The 21,459-nt window shown below is 37.9% G+C and overlaps 2 protein-coding genes across 8 annotated transcripts in view; one reads left to right on the top strand and one right to left on the bottom strand.

Annotated features, from left to right (window-relative positions):
• The window catches only part of pcnt (pericentrin), a 65,653-nt gene extending 48,786 nt beyond the window's left edge, over positions 1–16,867 (bottom strand). For 4 of the 6 annotated variants that reach the window (XM_055212438.2, XM_055212437.2, XM_055212436.2 and 1 more), the window contains exons 1-9: positions 16,669–16,867; positions 14,747–14,920; positions 12,428–12,610; positions 10,930–11,079; positions 8,499–8,594; positions 6,422–8,386; positions 989–1,177; positions 743–838; positions 511–654 (exon numbers count right to left, since the gene is read on the bottom strand). In XM_055212438.2, the coding sequence (XP_055068413.2) occupies positions 511–654; positions 743–838; positions 989–1,177; positions 6,422–8,386; positions 8,499–8,594; positions 10,930–11,079; positions 12,428–12,610; positions 14,747–14,920; positions 16,669–16,716 (3,045 nt within the window). In that variant the 5' untranslated portion in view covers positions 16,717–16,867. The remainder of the gene's footprint in view (positions 1–510; positions 655–742; positions 839–988; positions 1,178–6,421; positions 8,387–8,498; positions 8,595–10,929; positions 11,080–12,427; positions 12,611–14,746; positions 14,921–16,668) is intronic. The other 2 variants (XM_055212439.2, XM_055212440.2) reach the window with 2 other exon arrangements.
• Positions 16,868–16,997: 130 nt separating this feature from the next.
• c8h21orf58 (chromosome 8 C21orf58 homolog) lies at positions 16,998–20,965 on the top strand. Of its 2 annotated transcripts, none has more exons than XM_055212442.2 (9): positions 16,998–17,932; positions 18,030–18,087; positions 18,497–18,570; positions 18,807–18,980; positions 19,088–19,199; positions 19,323–19,450; positions 19,539–19,723; positions 20,347–20,393; positions 20,486–20,965. In XM_055212442.2, the coding sequence occupies exons 1-8, from the start codon at positions 17,876–17,878 to the stop codon at positions 20,390–20,392; spliced, it is 834 nt and encodes a 277-aa protein (XP_055068417.2). In that variant the 5' UTR covers positions 16,998–17,875; the 3' UTR covers position 20,393; positions 20,486–20,965. The 2 variants fall into 2 exon arrangements, with proteins under 2 accessions (XP_055068417.2, XP_055068418.2); XM_055212443.2 differs by having other exon boundaries at positions 19,539–19,650.
• Positions 20,966–21,459: the final 494 nt, after the last annotated feature.

Below are 21,459 nucleotides of genomic sequence, written 5' to 3' on the forward strand. Positions count from 1 at the left end.
TGCACGCACACGGATGATAGAGGGATGTATCAACAATTCTTAGTTAAGGTAATAACATATTTTAATATTGAAAATGAGTACACTATTCCTTTAATGTTTATTTTTTTAATCAGTGTATACCACTAGTCAACTAAATGAATATAACATGGCAAAGATGAATGCACATTTATACATTGATTAAATAGATATATTGCATTTTGTGAAAAAAAAAATTGTGGATTTATTGCATTTTGTAAGGGAAAAATCAGTTTTTATAATAAATCTTTGAAAATCAAATTATAGATTTGAATTTTTTATTTTTTCATAACCTAAAGATGCCATGTGAAAGTTTGTAACAGAAAAAAGTGGTTTTCAGAAATTAGTCAAAATGGATTGATTGCGTTTTGGAACCAAACTTTTTATATAAACTACTGATTTAAATTCCATATGTTGTGTAGTATGCAGTTTGTTAGCATTACATTCAAAATAAACCCTGATACCACAAAAAGCCAATTAAGGACAAGTATGTACTTGTGTTTGAAGGAGCTCAGCCTGGTGTGCAGCCTCCAGGCCGTCTCGCAGCTCTCTGGAGATCTCATCCTTAAGTCTCTCGATTTCCTCACTCTGTTGATCTGCCAGCTGTGTCAACTCCCTCTCGTTTTCTCGCTCATGCACCTGGTACAGTAGAGAGACACAAATGCGTATGGCTGGTGCAAAGAGTTTAAGACTCACAATAGGTTGTATAAACAACAGGTTGTTTAACCTGTTTGATCAAGCTGATCTGTTTCTTCTGTTCTTCTTCAAGGTGAGAACGCAGCTCGGTAAGTTCCCTTTCAGAGCGCAAATTCAACTCTTCAATCTGGAGGTTGGGTGACAATGCGAGTAAAAAGTTAATTTTGTAGGACAATTGATGTATCTGTCACTTATACTAAATGTACCACTTGTAAGTTGTTTGTATATGATAGCTCTTTGATCAAGGATCTTGTTCTTCAATGGATTTTCTACTCACCTCTCTGTTGTGTTTCTCCTCCAGTTTTTTCTGCTGGTCCTCATGTCGTTTCTGACAATCCTCCAGATTGTGTTTGACTGCTAGGAGCTCTTCCTGCAAGGCACGCTCCTTTTCCATGTACTCTTCCTCTGCCTTCTCGTGTGCTTCCTTAACTTCTTTAAGCTCTGCATCCTTAGCCTCAAGATGGTGCTGAAGAGAAAGTTGTGCATTCATAGATGTAGGGTTATTTTAATGATGAAAAATTTAGAAAATAAAATCATTTAAAAAAAAAAAATTAAATGATTGGTTTAAAAAAATATTTTCATATTAATATTTTAATACACTTAAATTTGCCATATTTCTCCAAGTATCAACTTAATTTGTTCAATACAGCATTACAAAACCGAGGAAAATAACTTTATTTTATTGTAATGTTTTAATTAAAGATGCATCGATATATTAACTTGAATTAACTAAATTCTGAAGATTACATTTTCTGAATGTTACTCATTTATCTAATGAGCATTAATATTAAACATTAAACTATGATTTTTTTACATTTTCTATACACACAAAGTTTTCATTAATTGCATTTTTCGGTTCTCTTTTGATTGACAGAATATATCGGCTAGGGGTTGACCATTTATCGACCTGGACGATTATCATCGTCGATATTACGTTTTTCTGATTATGGCCATCTGCAATGTTAAAAGCAGATTTGCAGATAAAGTCATTTAAATATAAAATGCGCTATTTGGCTCTGATGCAGCCAAGGATTTAGGGTACATTCACACGGGTTGAAAGCGTTAACGCTTCTCATTTATTTTTAATGTGTGGTGTCATGCATCGCCAAACTGAATTGTGCATCCGTCAACGTCGCGTCACTGCCGTTGCTCGCGGCAGAAGTTGAACATTTCTCAACGCGTGCGTCAGCCAATCAGATCACCTTACGCCTTATGCAAATAAACTAGTGTGAGTCAGCCAATTACGTTTATCCAAGACCGGAAAATGTGTTGTGGCCACTGTGATTGGCTGTTGGCCACGCTTCGCAGGATTTATGCATTATTACGGCCGATTCACACCGGCTGCGTGGCGTGTCCGTTTTTATTTAGGCTTCCATGTTAGCAGGTTTGACAGTTCACACCGCCTGCATGACTCGCACGTCTCGAAACGCGTGCATGCTAGGAATAGGACCGACGCCTATTTTTCACACCACACGCAAGCGTCTTGGAAGCGTTTCCAGGCAAAATATATGTCGCCTATAGCAACAGCAGCGCGTCAGGCACGCTTCTGGTATGTACAGACACAGAAAACGCTGCGCAGCCGCCACGCAACTGACATGCAACAGATACGCCATGCAGCCGGTGTGAATCGGCCCTTAGCATGGAGACTGAATCCAATTCACTTCAATAGTACACAATGATTTCACTCTGCAAGCGAGCTGTACACTGCAATAGAAGACTTCAGCATGCGTTTCGGGAAGTTGACCGAGCTGGCATTTGTATGTTATGTCAAGTCATGCCATTTCAAAAATACAAGCCATTTTAAAGCATAAAGAACTTGAGCACTTCGGTCTTCAGACAGTGCAATCTCATGCACGCACACACCGCCTCTCAAGATGCTCGCAACAAGTTTCAGATCGAGTTTTTTTGTGACTTATTTATTACACATAAATGTTCAGTACACACACACACACAGGTATGCTTAACACTTACGTGTTGTTGGGGCCATTTTTGTAATTTTTTAGTCTTAATTTGGCCACAACTTTCTCTGCGTTTGAGCAAATGGAATGATTTTTGGTGACAAATCTTATATTTACACATATTTTAAGAAAATTTTATAAAACTTAACAATATACCGTGGGCAAATTTACTACCCTTACGTGTTGTTAGTGTCCATTAAATAAATGTATCAGATAATTTTTTCCCCAATTTTTTGGCATAAATCTGGTAATCAACCTCAGTACTGATCAAAACTACCAAATGTTTACAAAAACACACAAAATGACAGATTTTCAATATAAAAAGTGATTGTGGACTGGATTTTCTGTTACCTTTTTCACAGTCTTGGGCATGCCAAAGATTAGTAAAAACATTGGCTTTGATGAATTTTTAGTTTTTGTACAACATCAGATTTTATTTTTTTCTCCCTCATTTGTTGTTTGTGGCCATTTTTGCCCCATTGACTTCCACCATAACAACATTCCTTGATTGCAGAGCCATGACACCTTATTATCATGCATTTTTGATTCTATGTGGTTTTACCTTTTGCAAAAATGTGTCATTTTTACTGTTGATCACCATGTGGCACCATTAACCCTTTAGTAGGCCTGTGCAAAAAAAGAGCTTACATTCTGTGTGTTTTTTTTCCCTTAAATCATTGGCATTACTTATGAGCTTGACAATTAAAGAGTTAAAATCATTAAATTTTTGAAAACATTTGGTAGTTTTGATCAGTACTGAGGTTGATTAACAGATTTATGCAAAAAATGTGAAAAAAAATATTAATCTGATACATTTTTACAGCCGTTACAGAACAATGTGCAAGGGTTAAATGCCTGTCTTGGTGACAATATACCTAAGCAACAGGCTACTGAACTAACTAAGTGTGCCTATAATATGGTATTTATGTTTCATGCAGTTTGCAGTCAACAACATACACAATGAAGCTATGAAGGCAATTCAATTATTTCCACTTATTGTATAAATTCAAATTGTGCTAGTTAATCCATTGATGTGCAATTTGATTAAAGGCGGAGTCCACGATGTTTGAAAGCCAATGTTGATATTTGAAATAACCTAAACAAACACGCCCCTACCCCAATAGAATCTGGACCTTCTTTTAAAAGACCCGCCCCACACATACGCAACCCGGCAAGAATGTTGGTTAGTAGACAAGCTCCTTACTGCTGATTGGCTATAAGTGTGTTTTGGTAGTCGGCCCGTCTCCTTTTCCAAAGCGTTTTTCAAACATCGTGGACTCCGCCTTTAATTGAATAGTTCTACTATTCAGGGTTTATACAGGAATCCTTAAGTTAAATTTACTACTTTTTACTACCTTTTTTACTACCTTCAGAATATTTTTTAAAACCATCACGACACTGAATTGCAAGTGTTAATCAGCGACCTTTCTATTATTTACACAGATTTTGACATATATAACATACAAAAAAGAATTAAAGTGAAAAAAATTCTTCTGACTGAAATATTTTTCAGGCCAAGTCATATTCCTTTACCTAACACTTTATGTAGGAGAGACCAATAGCATTTTAAGGGGAGATTTTTTTGCCATAAATTCCATATTGAAGTCTCATGTGGCTGTAGTTTGCAGGGCATTTCAGATTAAGGCGAAACAGCTAAATAACTCACTATACTGTATAAAAAGAAAACATGAATATCACCACCTTTAATGAATCTTTTATTAATTATTTATTAATTGTAAATGTATTTATTTTAGCATTTACTAATAATTTTTTAATCAAAGTTGAAACTGTTAATGCACCATGAACCACCGTCAATTACTGTAATGACATAAACAAGAATTAATTAATGATTATATACTCTATATTTTTCATTGTTTGTTTATGTTATATAATGCATTTACTAATGTGAGCAAATACAACTTTTTCATATCATATTATTTAGTACACATAAACGAATAATCCAGGGTCTGTTCTGTTCACACAACAGCTTACAGTCACAGCTATACAGTAATGTTATGTATGAATATAAACCCTGAACGAGTAACTCGAGTCAAACTCGTGTAGAATTCACACAGGATGTCTGTAACCATAGTGACAGTTGTAAATTGAATGACTGTACCTTTATCAACAAATTATTATGTTACAATAGAGGCAGCGCTGATGTGCTAGTTTATGCGCAATGTTTCTGCTGTTTACTTTCTCCTAAGACCTAAATGGTCGTGTTTATATGAGGATGTTTGCAAAGACGGGATTTTTGAGGCATATGTGTTATTTAAGGCCAATAAAGCGGCAAAAATACGTACGTTACAACACAAGCTCAATGAGAAACGAATGCGCGGCTAGCGTGAGCCCTCCTGCGACACAGAAACAGCGGACGCACTGTTGTTTGTGTTTGAATGGCTTAAAATCGCTTATTTTTAAACGGCTGTGCTTAAATATATGTACAATGTTACGTTTTTGTGACCACATGCAAATGCAACTGCAAGAACCGACATGTGGATGACATCAAAGTACCACGAGAGCATTTCGGAAGCAGTTTCCTCCTATGATTCCTCGTCAATCGCTCTCAAGGGATTTGGATGTCATCTGCCTTTTGGTTGTTGTGGCGCCACATGAAGTTTACCCACGAGTTAAACAAACCCGTTGTACCAGCCACTGGCTATATCAGCATAGCATTAAAAAGCGTGCCGCGGATGATCAGTAACGTGAGAAATCATTTACCCCCAAAATACGGGACCCTTTACGTTAGTCATACTGTGCAAAGACACGCAATTACCTGTTTGGTTTTCTTAGCCCACGAACTGAAAGGCTTGCCAATCTTCATCATTTCGCTAAGCCAAGTCAATCGTCTTTTACACCTTTATCGATCTTCAAAACATCGGAGCCTTTCTGCATTATAAGTTTGACCATGCTAGCTAAAATAAACTTTTACCTCAGCTTAACGTGATACAGTTAGAAAACCCGGAGTGGATCCGGTCCGTAGTGATTACAGAACGCTTACAGCGGAGAGAGGAACGTGATTCGGCTCCACTCCAGGCTTTGATCACATCCCAGAGACGAAAGATCTTTGATTATTTGCCCAGATATGCAGGTGATTTGAACTAATTTCCAGGCATCATAACATTACAAAAGGCAATCGAAAATTTACTACCTCGTCAGATGACGCTTACTACTTTTTACTACTTTTTACTGGCCTTAATTTGGCATAATTTAATTTACTACCTTTTACTACCTTTTACAACCCCGCGGAAACCCTGCTATTGTATGCAACGTTTAAGTCATCAGAAAATAATACATTTTTACAATGTGTATTGTTTCCAAGCATCTTTACATAAGAAAATCGAAAGAGGCAGAATTCTGCTGGGTGCTTCCTGCTTTTTTGTTATTATTAATATGAAGATTAGAATTAACATTTTCATTTAGTCAGAATAAAAAAAATGTTTAAATGCATTTTTGTCAGAGCCGGTGTGTTTCTTAATTTTTATACCAGACATGTATATCCTGTTTGTAAGATATGTATATAGTTATTTGTACAATAGTGTGTACAATTGCTTTTATCGACCAATACCAATATATCAGTGCATTACTGTGTGGATCTTAGGTTAAACTCATTCTGGATAGTTGTAAACTGTGTTTTCTGCACTGCTAAGATTACTCACACATGCTAAAAACCTATACTTTGAACAATAGGTCTTATCAACTGTTAACACCACTATTATATTGTGTGGGAGCAAGATGATCAAGATTCAAACCTCAAAGTCTTTCAGTTCTGATTCCAGAATCTTCTCCATGCTCTTTGCTTGGTTCTCCAAAGCTTGAAGACTTCTCTCCAGGGCGGCTTTCTCCTCTTCCATGTTTGAGAGGTTCTCTTTAAGGCACGCAAGTTTAGACTCAAGATCTGTCTTGTCTTTTTCCAATTCCTGCAACTTTCCAACCTTCTCCTCTACTTCGGCTTTGAGCTGCTGAAGCTCCTTATTTGCTTGCTCCAACTGCATGCTCTTTTGACCAAGGAGCACTGAGGTAGACTGATTATTTTCTTTTTGTTCCTCAAGCTGAGTAAGAAATTCATCGCTCTGAGCTTGCAAAGAGGACAGCTGCCTGTCAAACACTGCATGTACATCATTACTCACAGAGTCACCCGCTGCTTTCTGTATGTGGACATCCTTCACTAGCTCCTCCTGATGTTTAAGCTTTTGGACCAGTTGGGCCTTTTCCGCTCTCATTTCCTTTATCAATTCCTCCACAGATGCAGCGATAGAGTTCTCATCATCCGCGTTGTCAGTTATAATCTGTTCATTGTCCTGAACCAGAACATGTTGTTGGTTTCGTAGGTGGCTCAGTAGGTTCTTGAGGTTGTCTTCCTCATGCACTTTCTGACTGATAATCTCCTCGCAATGAATCCTTTTCTCCCGTTCAACCTCGAGCTCCCATTTGGCTTCCTCAAGCTCCTCAGACGCTTTGCTCCAGCGCTCCCGTGCCTCCTCGACCTCTTCTGCAGAATGTTTAACCTCTTCTTTAAGTATATCAAGCTGTCGTTCCTGTTCTTCTAGTTGTTCCGAGAGGTCTCTGCATTGCTGAATCAGCAGCTCTTTAGCCAGGTCCACATTATCTGCGCTCTCATTCAGCTCTTCAATGACTGAGGTTGAGTTTTCCCAATGGGCATCGGTGAAAGACATTTCCCCATGTTTGTTCTCTTCAGTATCAGGAACAACAGACAGTCCTGGCTCTGAAGTGTCACCATTGCATGTCACATCGATATGAAGATCAGATCCATGAAATATGACCTCACTGTCTAGTTCAAACTTAGATGTCTCAGAGTCATCGACCATACTCTCTTCAAATAATGAGCTTTCTTGAGGCCCATCAGAGGCCAGGTAGCGCTCCATAAGCACATCCTGAAAGCCACTTACAGAAATGTCAAAACTATAGTCTTTCTTGACAGCATGGTCTTCATTAGAGTGCTTTTTGGAGATTTCATTCCAGTTTATTTGGACAACCTCAGATAGGCTTTGTTGAGGAGAGTCATGCTGCTGTTGGACCCGGTGTAGAAGCTCCTGAACGCGACCAATTTCTTGCAAGTGCTCCTCCTGCAGACGCTTGAGGGCAGTCTCGTGAGCTTCAATAAGCTGAGCCACATTTAACTCCCTTTCCTCCTCCAGAGCCCGAAGCCTGAGATCATAATTGGAAATATCAGCTTCATATTTGGAGCGTAAATTGTGCTCCGCTTCCTCTTCCTCCTGAAGCCGATTCTGAAGCTCTTTAACAAGGTGCCCCAGTTTGGCCATCTCTTGGTTAAGTACATCTTTCTCTGCTTTATATTGCTGGGCCTCACTGGCTTGAGCTTCAGCAATCTTAAGCTGTACTTGCACCTCAGCCAGATTGGCTTCCAACTCCATCCTCTGGTTCTCCATAACGTGTATCCTCTCCTGAAAAGCATCCACTTGTTCTTGAGCTTGTCGGGTGTTGTTGCGTTCTTCTTCCAGTTCGGCTCTCAGCCTTTGCAATACAGCATCAGCATTCGAATGAATACTGTTCTCTGGAAACACACTGCTTACATCTAAACCACTATGTTGGTCATTGGTTGGTTCGGATTGATCAATATTTCTTTGAGTAAAAGCAAGTTGAGAGAGGGACCTCTCCATGACAGTAAGTTTCTGCAGTAGGTCTGTAATCTCACTTTCCTTTTGGGCCAGGAGACGCTGTTGCTCTTTAGTTGTCTATAAAAGAAAAAACAATGTTGCAAAAATAATTTTCACATCTTTTTTAAATAGACTGATTTGTAATGGTTCAGTACCATATTGATTGGGTATGACAAAGTGGTTGCCTGACCTGTTGTGACTCCTCCAACTGTAGATGCAGATGACTCTGAGCAGTCTGGGTCAAATCCACACTTCCTAGACTTTTACTACGCAGATATTCTTTAGTCTGTAGAAGCAACACATTCATATTTATTCATGCACACTGGAGGAAATTCCAAAATATTTTGTTCATATACCGTATTTTCCAGACTACTAGTCACAATTTTTTTTATAGTTTGGCTGGTCCTGCGACTTAGTCAGGTGCGACTTGTAAGTCAGTATGAATATATGAACCAAGAGACAACATTACCGTCTTTACCGTACAACATTACTGTAGGAAAACCAACCACAGCTATACAAAACATGCCTTCGTCATGTCTTAAGGATTCATAATATACAGTAGGGCAGGGCGGTAAATCGAGTTTTTGGAATTTTCCCCAACGGTATACAGGATGAGACATTTGGAGTATGCAGATTTTAACACGCAATAAACATGCTTGTAAACACTTCAGTTTCATCTATTCTCCACTAGATGAAGGTGCAAGCATTTTTTTGCGTGCAAAAACGCGACAGCAACATATACAACCATTGCGATCATACTGTATCTGTATTCATCATCACAGTGCCGAATAAGAAAATGAGCCAACAGTAATGTCTGTGGCATTTGACATAAATATTAAAACAGTGCCCACCAACACACCTACTGTATTCAAGGTCATCATATGTGCAGTGCATTAGGGTATGTGAATAATAAACAACACAATTGTTAGCAAACAATTAGAAAAATAAAAATGGCAGGCTTAAAGAGGTTTGCTGGAGTCACGTACATCTTACTGAGATTAAGGGTGCGTCTCATTTCTCTGTCTTACCGCTTCCCCTTACCCATACCCCTCGGTATTGCGCGTTCATGTGAGGCGAAGTGGCGTCTCAATTCTCCATTTGATCGAGGGCTAGGGCCAAGGCGTTGGGATACATAGCCCTTGAAATGAAGTGTGATAAGGACCACACTTGAAAGAGAGGGGTAAACGTAAACGTAGGAATTTCTCAGGAGAGCTGGCATTAATGTGTTTTATGGCTGAACGTTGAAATGTCAAGGAGTCGCACAAATGAAAGAAACGTTATTTTTGGCAGTTTAATTGAGATTATATTATGACACACGTTTTATGATACTTTTAATAAAATGTTCAAGCGGTTTTAATTGTAATGTTTTTGTTTTGAATCGCTAGTTAAGGTGCTAGCTAGCAGCTAAGTTATGCGCTATTTGTTGAGCTCAGCTCAGGCAATCGGTACCACACCTGAGACGACGGCATCTTCTTTGTTTATGTCAACGCTTGTCTGTTTACGTAGCAGCCAGTTAGCGTCAAGGGAAGGTGACGCAAACGGTAATCGAGTGGTGTCACATTTTTTAAGACGAACGATCAGTCTTACCCCTTCCCCTTCACTTGGTTTCGAGGGGCAAGGGGAAGACGAAGACAAAAGGGGAAGACAGAGAAATGAGATTGGCCCTAAGTCCAGGGCTGCGATTCCCTCAGCACTTTTCAGTTCGGGCGGCCCGCCTAAGCTGGGAAACCCTAATGCCTTACCGAACTCGTAAAAAAAATTCGCTGCACATAAGGCCGTCAAGTGCATCACGGAGAATAGCATGGACGCGCTTCACACCGCGAGCGGGCACGCACGCCACACGCTGCCGAAATGAGAGAAAGATGTTGTCCGTCACTGTCTGAAGGATAACTAGCCAGTTGATAAAACATCTTGGAGAATAGCATGTCCGCGCTTCACACCGCGAGCGTGCACGCGTGCCACACTTGGTCCGTCACTGTCTGGAGGATAGCCAGTTAATAAAACGCCTGTTATTGTATTAGTCTATAGTTCTTGCAAATTTAAAGTAAGTTAGCTGGTGATTTTGTTGTTTGAGCAACCTGCTAGCTAGGTTGCACGTGCCTGTTGATTCAATATAATTGTTGAGCGCTCTTGCATTATTTATATGCTACAGTAGTTACACTCCTTTAGAATAATGTAATAATGGGAAATAATCAGTTGTTACAATCTTCACGCTATCTATCATCGTTCGCCAGATGTTCTACAACATCTGCTTAAGTTTGTGTTTATTAACCCTTTAGTTTCACTTCAACACGCAGCTATTCCCATTAGAGGCATCTGTTAAAAACATTTCATTCATTAATAATCTAGTATGTGTTCATTTTCTGTCATAGTTTCTTTAAAATTAAGTTTTATTTGAGTGTTTTAAATACAAATATTTTAATTTTCATCATGAGGCGTACGTCCCGCCCCTTTGATTGCCACGCCCCTGGCCCCGCACAACCCTACCACCTTAACTAGCAAATCTTCTGCAGGAAACCCTGAAGTCCTTAATCAGATTACTGGAAATACTCACATTATTGCATGCGTATGTAAACATAGTGACTGATGTGTCAATGCCTTTAACACTTGATGAACTTCACCTGCTGCAGCTGCTGTTGTAGGGCCTGAATCTGACTCGTGAGCTGCTGTGCCTCCAGCTGTACCTGGTCTCTGCTTTGCAGCGCCACCTGCAGGTTTGTACTCAGCTGGTAAATGATCTCATTACGCTTTTCCACCGCTGTCTGCAATTGCTGTGTAAAGTATCGTCAAGTCAAGTATGGCGCTTTTCCATTGCATAGCACCCCACGGTTTGGTTTGGTTTAGTTTGGGTCAGCTTACTTTTGGGAGCTTTTCCACTGGGTGCAGTACGTAGTACCCAATACTTTTATTCGTACCACCTCAGTTGGGGTTCCAAGCCACCCGAGCTGATACCAAACGTGACGCGAAAACACAGTAGATCACTGATTGGTCTGAGAGAATCGTCACTTCTAGCGTCATCGCTATAATGTGAGATTAGCTTTACCTTTAGTGCTAGCATGCACTGTCTCGAGCAAACATGTTGTCATCTGTGCTCTGCTATAAGTTCCCAAACTCCCTTTTAGCGATGAAAACATCCACAGGTAGAGAATCAGGAACACCATACCAGTTTTTTCCAAACTTGCAGTTTGTGGCAGAACATTTGCGACGAGCACCTCAGCATTGTATATGCTTAAATGCAACTTCAATGAGGCTCAGCGGAGCCCGTCAACTACTGACGCCACAGGTGTTTAAACAGAAACTGTCATCAGATATAGATGTTACGTTATAAACGCGATGTGCAAACATCTATTTGTGGTGGCCAATTTTAATTTTGTGGCAGACTGATAAATAAATAAATGTATGGGAATGTACAACGACGCTCTCACTTGTATGATGTCACAGCACTAGGCAGCGCAACTATAACGACACGCCTATAACCCTCCCACTGCAAAGTGATACCAAACTCGATGGAAAAGCTAACCATGCCAAAGTGAGGTGAGCTGACCCGACTCAAACTGAGCTAAGCCGTGGGGTGCTATGCAATGGAGAAGCGCCATTACACAATACAGTTGACAACATACATCTGGATTATTCCCTTGTATGGCAAGACTGGTCAAATATCTTTTAAAAGCAAAGATATTTTTGATACTACCAAAAGGTCTGGCATTACTTGAATAGTTTAAATTACCGTTTTATGGAAAAACACATTTTGGCACTTCACAACTGGGCTTTCTCACTCATAAGTCAACACTTAAGGAGAAATCATGATCCCATGATATTTCTAATTATGTGAAATGAGGATGCACCTATTAAATTATATTTATTGGTGCCTTATAAAGGATCCACAAATTAAATCTAATTTCTGCTTCCTTTTCCCCTTACACATCAAAATGCCATTAGCAAACCAAATATTGTAAATAATATGCTCCAGACAGCTAAATTCTGCCTCGGGTTTTTATATCTGTGTGTAACCATGATCACAAATTAATCCATTCACATGGACAGATGTAACCTAGTTACATCCCAGGAAAACAAAGCCACAAAAGTAATGCACCTTACAGGGTCGATGACAAGTTTTACCTTCAGTTGTTCTTTGCCACCGTGTGCAACTTCAGTTATTTCTGCAAGTGCACCGTCTGTCTGATCAGGCACCTCTGACCCGGAGGAAGAGCTGCATTCCTGGGCATTAACTTCAATGGTCTCCATGCTGAACTGATGGATCTCTGTAATACTGCCGTCTGCACCAAAATGTGTGAATGATGCCTAAAGGTTTAGACAAATATGCATTTATTTCCAGTTCACGTTACCATGACTACACTGCCCCTGGCAATGTTATGCCAGCTGACCCATTTCTTTTCAAATGGGGAGGGAAAACAAATGCAAGTTACAAACACTATCGATGTAAAATTAATGAGCTCAGATGCAAAACCCTCTAAATGCTTTCTTGTAAATTATATTTTTTAATCAGACTCTTAATGGATTCTGACAACAAAGCAGTATTTCTGAATGGCCCGAGCCTGGGATTAAAGCAAATTTGAAGCGAAAGTATTTAATAAACATAATAAATGCTGAGAACATTCGGTTATCATAATTTAATGTTTTAAAGGAGGTGGCATTAAGTGGCTTTTGCATGTTAGCTCCTCAATCGCCAAACTATGCAATATGCAGGGACTATACAGTAAAGGAATTATAGCATTAATACTCTTGCTCAGATTTATTTAAGACAATACAAACCTAGTGATTAACAAAACCAGTCATAAGTCGCACGGGTATATTTGTGGCGATATCCAACAATTCATTCTATGGGTCAAAATTAGGGGCTGTTTGCACTTGGCGTTGACAGGCGTTTTCGTCGATCGGATCACAAGTGGACGATGTTAATGCCAGGTGTAAACGGTGTTCAAAGCGTTTTGAGCTCGTCCACTTTCAACCACATTCAAAGGTAGTCGAAACCCCTTTCAATCGGATTGCTTTTGTAGTGTAAATGCACATGTGGTTGAATGTGTTCGAACAGCCACACGCGACCGCCTTCTCTCCGCTCATTTATCTAATCTGAGATACTAAAAACAAAGTTTTATGTCTTTTCTGACTTCTGGCTCGAACACACGATGATATGCGCTACTTTTAGCCTTTCATTGATAAAACTGAAGCGCCTGATCTCCGCAGTTTCATTTTGGAAGCGTGTGAAAGTTGCACGATCCTATTTAATCAACATGCGCTGAAATATCAGAGAAAGTTCTAACATATACATGTACAAAACTATGTGCAGCATGTTTACTTGCTAAACAAGCAGCGGACTCTGACATATTATTAGTTCACGTCCATATAAACTCAATTACTCCCACTTGCGTTTAAAGGACAACAGAGAGACTCGCCCACTGTCTCGACAGACCACCCCCTCAAAGTATTCAGGACAGAAGCGGTCGAAAGTGGACAAAAGAGACGGATTTAAATACCAGGTGTAAACGTGATGTGTCTTTCTCGTCCACTTGTGATCCGATCGACGAAAACACATCTTAATACCAAGTGTAAACAGCCCCTTACAGATTTTTTAAAGGGACACACCACTTTTTGCTAATGGTCTAATCAGATTCAATGGATTATGCTAAGCTATGCTAAAAGTGGTATCGCCAAACCGGAAATCGGCTGAATGGATTTCAAAACAGTAAAATCAAATGTTTAACTCTAGGGGAGCATCCTTTTAATGTCAAAAATCATTAGGATATTAAGTAAAGATATGCCCCATGAAGATATTTTGTACATTTCCTACCATAAATATCAAATATGTATTTATCATTAGTAATCTGTTGATTTTCAAATAGCTATATCTCGGCCAAATGCGTCATATCCTAACAAACTATATATCAATTAGAAAGCTTCTTTGATGTATACTGGTTTTTGTGGTGAACTGTGAATGTAAGAAAGTTCATTTTAAAGGGGACATATCATAAATATTTTACTTTTTCCATGTTTAAGTGCTATAATTGGGTCCCCAGTCCTTCTATCAATTTAGAAAATGTGAAAAAGATCAACCCAGTAACTTAGTTTTGGTAAACCACTCTCTGCAAGCATTTGAAAAAAAATAGGTTATTGAAATATAGTAAGTTCCCCTTGTGATGTCAGACAGGGATAATACCACCCCTTAATCTGCACTATCCAACCACAGTACTGCCATTTAGTGCAGAGATTAGCTCATTTCCATGTTAAAGGGACACACCTAAAAACGGCACATTTTTGCTCACACCTACAAAGTGTCAATTTTAACATGCTATAAAAAATTATCTATGGGGTATTTTGAGTTAGAACTTTACAGGGGACTCTGGGGACACCAAAGATTTATTTTACATCTTAAAAAGTCTTACATCTTGAAATGTCCACTTTAAATAAAAAGGAACAAACCTCTGAGAGCTCCTTGCTAATCTCTACATGATGGTGGTCAGTGTGTGGTTCCTCTAGGTGGCACTCTTGTGCTGACTGGTCATTCGTCTGGACAGTCTGGCCCTTCCTCTTCTGCGTCTTTTTCTGCGTCCCCGAACTTTCGCTTTTCGCCCGACGCTGTCTAAAGTCAGCAAGCTGCGCCACAGGTTGAGGGACAGGTAGAGGGAAATGTACGTCAGGATGAGGTAGCAAGAACATAGAATGCACATGCTACTGAACATTAAAGATGAGCAAATGTCAAACAAATCCTCTAAACAGCATTATAAAAAAATCCAGCATGGCCTCACATGGTATACCAAATTCACATTGAGAAAAATGCAATGTCCAATAAGGCAAGATGACAAGGGGTTGTTTAGTCCATAACATGAACGAAAACCAAATTAAAAAGATGATATCCAAACAGATGATGTCTCTCAATATATGAAAAACAAATCTCATGACAGGCTCTTCATCTTGATAAGCATGATGACTTTAAAAACACAGCTGCTTTAAAAAGCCTAAAGCGAGCTCAAAAGAGCATTGCTCGAAAAATATGACAGCGCTGCATCAATAAGCAAACACAAGCATAAAACCAGCAGCTGTTAAATGAGACCGCTTTAAAATCTATCACGTGACCACAATCAGAATGCCACGTGATTTCTGATCAGATCTAAAACCAATATCCTAGAAAACCAAGAGGAAAAGGAGGAGCAAATACAAGCAGACCACTGGGCAAACGTGCATACAGTACACCACTGTGACCAAACTGAAGCTTCCCTCTGGACTAATCCTTTAACCCAGATGCAAGTATAAAAGAGTTGAAAATACACAAACAAACAATTCGACTGGATTACACTTGTCCTGCTTTAAAACATTCGTTGATTTAAAAGCGTGTTTGCCTGAGTGTCAAATCACATAAGATGGTGATGTGAAGAGAAAACATAAGCAGCAACAGGACGTTTAAATACAATACTAAGACATCTGCCTACATAATAACTTACATATTGTCAAGTAAACACTTTTATGGAGTGCATTATAGTGTTCGTGTCTGCAAAAGATTTTTAATAAAATATTAAAACTGTGTTATGCAACTAACTGCTGGCCAATGATGTCTTTACCGTGAGGTTAACTTTGGCTACACTGAATTTAAATGCACTACTAATTAATTAAAATGTACTAATATTAACATCTAAAACATAACGATTTGTTTATCATGAAAATGATTGTATTCATGCCATCATGCATTTTAATTTGCATTTTAATCTCAGTGTGCCTCCTTCAGGTCGTATCATGAACGACACTGTCGTCCACATCATTACCATTGGCAGACATAAATCTAAAATCTACAGTAAAGTTACGTTATTCTCTGCAAGGCAAAATATTTTTTCATACCACTCTTTGACTGTTACGCCACAGACATGCGTTTAATCCAAATAACGTTACATTTACAAAGTTATATATTAAAAATAAAGAATACTCCAATTGTGAAAGATCATTCAGACGTTGGTGACCCATTGCAAACAAACGTAACGTTAGTTCACCCAGCTTCTAACTTTTGTCTATAATCAGATAACAATGCTTGCTAACGGCATGCTATTGACTTACGCAACTCGTTAATATAATGAACATGTTAGTAAGATATATAATTGGACATTTAGAAGGTAAACATTTTTTATTTTGAATTCAAAAGTGAGGCATTTAAATAAGTTTATGAGACCTGCACCATGAACAATAGGAGTGACTGAAATCTGTGCCCAGCTGAAGTGGCAGTGAAATTAAAGCTTGGAAAAACACCCAGTTAAATAAAATTGCCTGAAACAAATACAGATTTAAAAGAATTCCAAATACATATTCAAATCCTCAACTAGCCTATGTAAAGTAATGGTGCTAATGTTAGCGCCCACCTTTGCTCGTCCGGCCGCTATTTTCCTCTGTTTTTCATCCTGATCCATCTCCCGGATCAAGGATTTTCATGTGAGGGAGGGAAAATATCGAGTGGGCGCCGCGTATAAGAAAGCTACGCTTCTGTAGATACTCCTGAAATTATATTTTTCGCAATGTTTTGTAAGTTTAGAGATTTCCTAAGGAGTAACTGTCACTGAAATTTCAACATGGCCGCGAAGTCTGTAATCCCCGCCCTTATCGGATTGACAGTCTGTGAGAACCTATTAGAACGAAGTACGGGAACGTTTCAGCCAATGAGATTTACAGTGGCAAAAAAGCACCTGCCCTTGGAAACTCCCTCTTTTAAACGCAACTGGACGGACTGGCCAATTACGAAACGTATAAACCGTGAAACTTTGATTGACAACTGTTTGAACCTATTATGGGGCAGATAGAAAGAAACGACATCCTCTGCGGAGTGTGTATTTGTTGTGGCACTCTTGTTTCCGATAGTTTGAGTTGTTGTGATTGACAAATGATTCATGAAAGACGCGGGTAAAAGCCCGGGTGAATAAGATTCGATCTGTAAAAACTGAACTACTCATGTTTGTCCTCCTTAGCAACGTTTAAGTAATTTTAGCTTTTTGTAATATAAGAGTTTGTAGTTATATTAAATATGGTTGAAAATGTATGTTAACGTGGTAAACAATTAAAAAACATTTTTGTAAGGAACCAGAATAATTAATATAATTTGCTGATGCTCAAAGAAAAAGACGTTTGCATGATTTTGCAATTAATAATAATACAAAAATATGTATAAAAATAATATATAATGTATATTAACAAAATATAAATTATTAAATAACAACAAAAAGTTGAGAAAATGTTTTCTGTAAAATATACACCATATGTCTCCAATATGCCGCTGTATGTTTTTTTTTTATAAGTGTACAAAAGATGGGTCTGCCATGTTACAAATAAACAAAACAGCCTTGATGTAACTTAGCAACTTGTGAACATAGATATGTTTTTGGTAACAAAGACACTTTTAGTTATCACACATGGACAAGGAGGAATTGTAACAATGTGTAGAGAACAGACATAGAAATGACAAATGACATAGAGATAAGAATGCGGCTAGTACCTCAAGAATAACTTTTTAACAAGAACAATAAACTAACAGCTGTTATACCAACTGACCAAGCGCAACAAAAAGGTGCCTATAAAATGGCAGATCCAATGGTTGACCACATGACAAGACTGAGACTGAAAATGCTGGAAAAGGTGAGCTGACTTAACCTGAAATTAACATTCATCCGTGCTGCTTGTCAATGAAGAGACTATAAAATTTGTTTTATATGATTTGTTTCTTTATCTTTAGAGACTGGAAAATGAGAGAAATGACAACAGTGAACGAGAAGGTTCAGCATTTTCCACAAGTGAGAAAGATACTTTTGAAAGTCATTTCAGATATTTTTTATGTAGTGCTCAGCTAAGAATTTTTAAAGAAATTTGACTTTACTTTTTGTTTTTCTTGAATGTGTTTCTTTGAGTTCCAGCCTCAGATTCCGATCTAATCTATTCAGCATTTAGATGCCAATTTCTGGTAACAATGAGCTTTCCTTTTTGTCACCACTTAGTCTATAATCATTGGGGTAAAATTATAGGTGTTTGAGAAATGCACTGATGTTAAAAAATGCTTTAGCTACACTGGCTTTTAGAGCAGCACGCATTACCGCAGGTTTGTTTATAGTTTACTTCACCAAAGGTACTGAAAACAAAAGCAGATGAGGATATTAAAAGTACAACATATGGTCAATGAGTGATTCCTTGTTTATTTAATCACAGGAAGTTATGATGGGCAGGGATATGCATTACACAGTGCTATGAGGCGCAAGAGGAACCTACTGCAGAGACTGAGGGTATTGATCATTTTAACACCAAAATAGTTTGTTTGGCTAAAGTTTAGTTTATTGATATGTATAGATTTGTTTGTGTCTTATAAATAGTAACAATTACATTTTTAATCGTATAAATCACAAAAAAGTACAAAAAAACTAAATTAATATCTAAAAAATGTTTTCTGTGAGGTTTAGGGATAAAAATAACATTAGTTCAATATAAGATACAAAAACAAATATGTGTGTGCATTCAACAGGAACAACATATGATGGAAGATCTAGAAAGGCCACACACGTGGGCTGGAGCTCACAAGCCTTATAATTATAAACCTCTGCCTTGGCCTCCCCAGCAAGTGCCTCCTATTCACATCCACCAGATTCCTGCGCCCCTTCCTCCAGCCCCTCAACCCCCTAGAATCATTCAACACACTGTATGAAAACTCACCTTTCAGCTGTTTTTTTCTTACTTTTGTAAACTTTAAGAACGTTAAGATATGAACGTATTGCTGAAATCAAAACAGATTTATCCCTTCCTAAGGTTCCACAACAGCCAGCTACCATAATTCAGCAGTTACCACAGCAACAGCCTCTCATAGCTCAAATCCCGCCCCCACAGACCTCCCCCTACAGATCAGGAAGTATAAAAGAAGGTAGATTTAGAATCTTACAGAAACTTATAACAACAGTTAGCATACAGAACAACTGTATCTATCTAATAGATCTCATTAGTTTAAGATAAGAGATATTCTTTTTATTTCTTGTTATGATAACAGACATGGTGGAGTTAATGCTCATGCAGAATGCTCAAATGCACCAGATCATCATGCACAATATGATGCTGAAGGCCATTCCATCAGGATGGGGTGCCAGCCAAGTCACACCTTCAAACCTTTCAGGGCAGGTATTCATCTAGGGATGTTGTCTACAACTCTTTTGTTGTGATTTCTTTAAGATGTACTGTAAGTTACAATGTTGTTGATGTTATATAGCAACTTCATTCAAATGTGAAAGGAGGGGCCGTCCATCACCACCATCACTACGGTTCCCATGGGCCACCTCTTCCTCCAATTGGCTACTCTGTTTGGCCCCCTTTGATGCCAGGTGGGCAAAGCGGGGCTTATCAGCCATCGGTGCAGCATGTAATTGGTCCAGTAACTCTGCCCCCTTTAAACACGTAAGAGTTAACAGTGTAACTAATTTAGATTTAACTCAAAATTAAAACTTACTAATGAGAGGCGCTTACTAATTCTTGTCTCTAAAATAAAGCAAGACCCTAAATTCAAATGTTTTAAAGGGAACATATCATTAAATTAAAAGAACAACCCAGTTTTGGTAAACCATTCTCTGCAAGCATGTGAGAAAAAAGTTAATTAAAATCTGTCTCCCATTGTGATGTCAGAAGGGGATAATACCGCCCCTTAATCTGCACTATCCAACCACGGCCCTGCCATTAGTGAAGAGATCAGCTTATTTGCATTTAAAAATGGCACATTTTTGCTCACACATGCTATTAAATTATCAATTTGGTATTTTGAGCTAGAACTTCACAGACATATTCTGCAGACACCAAAGATTTATTTGACATCTTTAAAAAGTCTTGTGAAATGTCCCCTTTAAAAAACTGGCCTTGTTTAACTGTACATTGATATATTTGCTGTCAGATGTCAAACATAAGTGAAGCTAATGCCCTCAATTCATCATAGGATTTTTAATTATGTAAATGTATAGTGGTTTGAAACATTGCCTGACAGTTATGTTTCATAGTCATTTTAACTATATTCCATGTTGACCTTCTAGGATGACGGTTAATGATGTGAACGCCAGGGCTCCACTTGGCCTCTGAGGTTCTTTCTTTATTTAACATTTCTAACATTTTATCAAATTTTGTCCAAGCAATAGACCTAATATGTGTTTTCCTTCGTTCCTTTGTCTATAGCCAAATTGAAAGTGCAAATCGAGCTGAAAAATCCTTCTTCACCTTCAAAGACAAATTCGACATTAAATGTTTTGTATTATCTGGTACTTTAATTTTGTAATAAATGTACAATGAGTAAAAAAAAATGTTGATGTAGTTTTGATTTATTTTTAATGTTATATGTTGTTAAATACGTTACATTGTACTTATTAAATCGTTGCATGGCACTGTAAAAAAAACTGGCTCAACTTAAAAAAGCAAGTTACCTGGTTGCCTTAACTTAACCTGGTTGGTTAATTCAACTAAAAAAAGAGTTTAAAAAAAATAACAAGTTGAATTAACTCCAAATTTTATGGCAACAAGTTCGCTTACATATTTAAGTTGAACCAAACACATCTTTTTTAAAGTGAATACTTTATATAACAGTTTTGTTATATTATTCTTATATATATTAATTGTCTTGCTCAATTGTTAATAAAGTGACTGGTGTTTAACTTTTAAGGGATTGTTCTATTATCACCCAGCAAACATATAGGTTTAGATTTATATCATAGTCCTGTACCCTTTCTATGTTTCCAGTGCCTTTTGCAATTTTGAATTGGATATATATATATATATATATATATATATATATATATATATATATATATATATATATATATATATATATATATATATATATATAGGCTTATAAAATGTAAAATCTATTCAAATAATTAAAATATAGAATAAATGGTATTACTGCAAAACAAAAGCACAGCCATACCATTAGGCTACCGTATGATACCGTTATTCTGTATAATTTTGGATATAACGTTATGTCTAGCAGTACTAAGAGTAAAAATAGGTGTCTGACTGTACGATTGTACTCCGAGCGTTAATTTCATATGCATAACAAAAGATTACTAAATTGATAGCCTTCTCTTTTGGCCAGACAAAACATTATTTAGGGCCACGTTAATTATTTTTAAAGAATATTAAAATAAGAACAATGT

This window comes from Misgurnus anguillicaudatus, chromosome 8 (assembly GCF_027580225.2).
Source record: "Misgurnus anguillicaudatus chromosome 8, ASM2758022v2, whole genome shotgun sequence".
NCBI classification, from domain to species: Eukaryota; Metazoa; Chordata; class Actinopteri; order Cypriniformes; family Cobitidae; genus Misgurnus; species Misgurnus anguillicaudatus.